This window comes from Penaeus chinensis, chromosome 1, assembly GCF_019202785.1.
Source record: "Penaeus chinensis breed Huanghai No. 1 chromosome 1, ASM1920278v2, whole genome shotgun sequence".
NCBI classification, from domain to species: Eukaryota; Metazoa; Arthropoda; class Malacostraca; order Decapoda; family Penaeidae; genus Penaeus; species Penaeus chinensis.
This window is the reverse complement of record NC_061819.1, coordinates 24,190,351-24,195,350: the sequence shown is the minus strand read 5'-3', so window position 1 is coordinate 24,195,350 and position 5,000 is coordinate 24,190,351. Positions and strand designations below refer to the sequence as shown.

Here is a 5,000-nt window from a genome sequence, read left to right as displayed (position 1 = left end):
TGCTGCTGCTGTTGCTGTTGCTGCTGATGCTGTTGTTGGGTGGATGTATGAAGTGGTTGTGAAGGTTCGAACTGTAGAGGTACAAGAGGGTTGGCTGGTGGCGAGGCATGATGGTGCGCGTGGGCGGAGGTGGGCGTGTCGTGCAGGGAGGCGGGTGGCAGGCGATGCTGGGGTGGTCTCATAATGTCGTCCGCCTGGGGACAGTGCTGCCTCGGGCCAGGCTCAGGTGTGTATGTGAAGGTAAGGTTGGTGGCATAGATTATGCCATCGTTACGGACTAAAGACACAGGCACCTGGAAGAGAGAAAAGCAATTGAGAAATTTGTATTGTATTCATTCTTAAGTCTCATATATATATATATATATATATATATATATATATATATGTGTATATAATATAAATCAAAATAAATAAATAAATAAATAAATAATACACACACACACACAACTAATTACTTTTATGTTCACAGAATGAACAAATTCGCTTAATAAGGAAAAGTTTCTGGACTAGTAACGAGTGAAAAAAATATAGGACATACTTCCTAATGGCAAAACTAAATAAAACACCTACAATTGTGTTTATCTTAACAAATGTTGTCTACAAAAATTAAAAGCCTTAAATGAATCAACATTCCTAAATATCCGCACATAGTAAATTACAGCACAGACATACAAGACCTCAAACACCAACAAAGCGCTCCTCACCTGCGTAGGCTGACGGACCCACTGCCACCCCCTTCGGAAAGCAGAGATGTCGGGCACAACGCAGAGCATCGACTCCTGACAGCGGTACATCGTCTCTGCCTCGACGTCGCCAAACCACACGCGCAGATTGGGGCTGAAGCTCTCGCCAGTGAGTTCCAACATGGCGACGTCACCACCTCCGTTTAGCTGTGGACAGGAAATTCAGGAATGAGTATCGAACAAAAATCTAAGAAGTGTAGAGAACCTGTAACTAATCTAACCTCATGTTAGCATCTATATAGCTTAAACAGAGTAAATGATAATGGAACTGGAAACACTGATTTGTTTATTATTTCAAAATTCACCTTACAAAAGTCCCCCCACAATGAAATCAACTATTATACAAAGATCAGATTTAGCCCATAACAAAGAGAGAATATCTTATACTTACGTGCAGGGAATTGACAATAGGTACAGGTGTGACAGGTGCACGGACAGGGCCCATGCCCTCATAGAACTGGTATTCGGCCTTGTCTGTGCTGATGATGGTCCAGGAGGCCCCGTCGTTGATCATCTCCTTGTTGGGTTCTCTGGGACAGGGGGTGGCCTGAGAAATCAAGGGGTCGTGTTAGTTGATTGGGAAAATAAAAAAAACAGTTGCGAAATAAGTGAGGAGAGTGATATCCTTCTACTATCACAAATGAAAACGAATGTACGCAAGTATCAATAACAACTCAGGTAAATCATGAACCAAGGAGTTCGAGAGGAGAACCTAGCTCATAAAAACAACGAAACACAAAATCCCAAGACAAAAAAACAGCCGAACATCCTCTCACCTGGAACTGAATGATGCGCTCCTGACTGAGGCACAGGTACATGCGCTCGGTGTCCTTCATGTAGAAGGCGCACTTGTGCAGCTGCGAGACTGGGTCGTCGGCATCCATGAGGGCCGTCTGCTTGTCCACCTTCCGGATGATGAGTCTGGGCAGCGCCATGCCCGTCGCGGCGCACACCAGCTTCACCGTCGACCCGTAGTGGATGTACCCGTCGCGCACGCTGAACTCCTCGCTCTCGCTCTCGTTGTCGTCCACTGCAGGGGGGGGGGGGGGGGGGGGAGGAAGGCGTTAGTGGCGTTACACTAGGACGGGTGGTGGGAATGCCATTACGCGGGGATTATCGAGGCGAATGGCATTTCTTTTGGATTGTTAATGGTTGGTATTCTGATACTGTTAAAGGGCGTGGTACTTTTCTGGAATTGTTCGTGGGCAAGCCCATTAACATACTTGCGGGTATGTTAATGGGCTTGCGAATATATGTGGCATTCTTAGTGCTTTTTGAATGGATTTTTAATTCTTCAAGCTGTTTTACAACCATCATAAATGACAATTTATCATATCATATATGATTTAGCTGTATTATTTTCTTTCTATTACAGCTATCACAACTATTTTTCTAAGGCTAATAAGCGATAAAGCAAATAATCCTTAAAAAAAAATAACTAATCCATAAATGTCACCATTTAAAAGTTCACATGAGAGGAGCACAAAGTAACTCGAGGCGCAGGAGATACACCTAAAGTTCACGCCAAAGTACGCACAGAAGAAAATGTATCGCCACCTCAATACAAGACGAAACAACAGAAATAAGTCAAAGGAAAAGAAAAAAACTTTCTTCGGTTAAATAAATAAATCAAAATAAAGTGAAATTGGCCTCTAATCCTCCCATACAGAATGCAGTCGAAGCCAAAATGGAAGAAGAGTAACGTTTTTTCTTAACGGCTAAAGTGACCTTCTTCAATCTTTAACCGCCCGAGACGAAAACACTGAAATCTTAAGACGTAGAGAGACATAAAGAATGCAAACATAACGTCCCCCTTTTACTCAGTAAATTACGATCTATAATGCCCGTGTGAAAATCCAAAATATCGGAAAGCCATTTGTGAAAGATGCAAGGCAAGCAAGCGAGAGATAAAAGTGCAAGGTGCATAATAGATGTGCACCTGGCAGGAGGCAGCGTCCACCTCAATCCTTCCCACCGTCAGCTGTTACCCCTCCCCCTACCACCCCTCTCCCCCGTCCATCCCCGCCCTTCCAACCCCCTTCCCCCCTTCCCCAACCCCTACCCACAACATTACTCCTCCCTCATCTCTTCCTTTCCTCCCTCCCTATCCCCTCTTCCGCCCCCCCCCCCCCCCGCGCTTTAAACCACACGCGAAGACACAACTATACCGCGGTTGCATGTGCATCCACTTACGCCTGCGCCTCGTTGCAAATCATCTTGCACACATGTTCACAAACACGACCAAGCACACACTTCTCTCCCTGACTGTTTTTTTTCCTCCTATCTATTTCTTTATTTATTTTCTCTCCATCTCTTCCATTCTTCCTTGTCTCCTGTCCATGTGTCTACCCATGTATCCCCAGTTCTCATTTAATAAATCATATCAACATACAAACAAACAAACAAACAAACACACTCCCCCCCCCCTCTAACTACAAACATGTAAAACGAAACAGTCGATTTGCTCCCATGAGAACCAACCTTGTACTTATCATCATAAAGACAAGAGTTCAAATGACGCACACGACACAAAAACTAGCTACGCGTACGCTCACACACACACACACACACACACGGAAAAAAATCACGGCGAAATTACTTATACGTGACGTAATTTCGGCGGCGGCCCGTTCGCGGCTGCGTAACGCGCGCATAACCATTCCGTTTATGTGTTTATATCTGCGCGCAACAGAGGGGAAAAAATAATAATGATCGGATGGTAATAATCACACACAAAAAAAAAAAGAAAAAAAAAAATAATGGAACGCACGCCCTCCCCTTTCCACGTGCAGCTCCCACGACCCTGCCTGACTGCCTGCCTGACTGCCTGACTGACTGACTGACTGGTGACTGATTCTGCTGCGAAAAGGGTTGTTGAAGAAGAGGAAAAACAAGCACCAGTCGCTGAGGCAGTCAAAGCCGCTAAAAAAGAATACCCACAGTCGCTAAAACAAAGAAAAAAAGGAAAAAAAAAAAAAAAAAAAAAGTCGTTGTCACTGCAACAATAACAACCAGTTGTAGTAGTTGTGTTAGTAGTAGTAGTAGTAGTAGTAGTAGTAGTAGTAGTAGTAGTAGTAGTAATACAACATATCCAAAAAGGAGCGGCAACCACCAGCCCAAAAATCCCAAGAAAGCCGGCGAGGAAATACTTACACAAGTGTATCGTGAAGGCGCCCCACTGCGTCGACGAGGCGTGGAAGTTGCCGTTCTCGACGTGCAGGTACCGCGTGGACACCGTCTGGGAGCGCAGGCGGTTGAACAGGGCCACCTTTGTGCCCGACGCGATGCACACTGCGGAAGAGGGGGGAGGTTAGTCTCCATGGCACAAGTCATGTACTAAGAAGCCATTATGTTTAAACTGCAGACGGATGTGTTCAAAAACATCTATCCATCCCTACAGTACATGCACACACACACACACACACACACACACACACACACACACACACACACACACACACACACACACACATGTTTGTGTGGGTTCAGCATATGCATAATTGCGCGTGCACACTCGTACGCACACACGCATAGACATCATTATTTATTAATACATAAGCTTTAATTCATTACAAAACCTGAAAGCATATAAAGGCATGTATTGGAAATAGTAAATACATTTTTTAAGTTATGATAAATGAAATCCAACTTGATCTAATCTTATAAATATGCGCGGAAGAGTACACTTAATATCCTATCCCTAAGTCTTTGGAAGGTGTATTGTGTAAACCTGTATTTCCTGAGAACTTCCCCTAATGTTGGTAGTTTTTTTTTTTTTTTTTTTTTCTAATGTAAAAATGTTGTGTTGGGAAAGAATGACATAGGCGACACTAATAAAAAATGTTGTGTTGGGAAAGAATGACATAGGCGACACTAATAAAACAACAAATCCCAAGAAAACACACACACAAAAACAAGAACATAAAATAAAACAGATTTTCTACTCGCGAACAAAGACATATGAAAAACGAAATAATTCGAGGCCTCGGTGTGTGACAACTGACGTCGCTTACACCAGCAAGTCATAAACACGGGGCTTGTAAATGAAAGGGAGGCGGCGAAAGAAAGGGGTGGAGAGTGGGGAAAAAAAGAGGATAGAAGAAGAAGAAAAAAATAATGGGGAAAAAAGGAGGATAGAAGAAGAAAAAAAAATAAGAAGAAGAAAAAAAAAATAAGAAGAAGAAAAAGAATAAGGAACAAAATCCCAACCCCGAATCAGGATCAAACAGAGCTTGACCGAGTCCTCGCCGCGGGTCC

The 5,000-nt window shown here is 43.6% G+C and overlaps 1 protein-coding gene across 1 annotated transcript in view; it reads right to left on the bottom strand.

Annotated features, from left to right (window-relative positions):
* Positions 1-5,000, bottom strand: part of LOC125035252 (recombining binding protein suppressor of hairless-like) — a 13,750-nt gene that overhangs the window by 2,115 nt on the left and 6,635 nt on the right. The window contains exons 4-8 of the mRNA XM_047627560.1: positions 3,897-4,034; positions 1,520-1,773; positions 1,135-1,290; positions 705-890; positions 1-293 (exon numbers count right to left, since the gene is read on the bottom strand). The exon at positions 1-293 is cut by the window's left edge and continues 2,115 nt beyond it. Of these exons, the coding sequence (XP_047483516.1) occupies positions 1-293; positions 705-890; positions 1,135-1,290; positions 1,520-1,773; positions 3,897-4,034 (1,027 nt within the window). The remainder of the gene's footprint in view (positions 294-704; positions 891-1,134; positions 1,291-1,519; positions 1,774-3,896; positions 4,035-5,000) is intronic.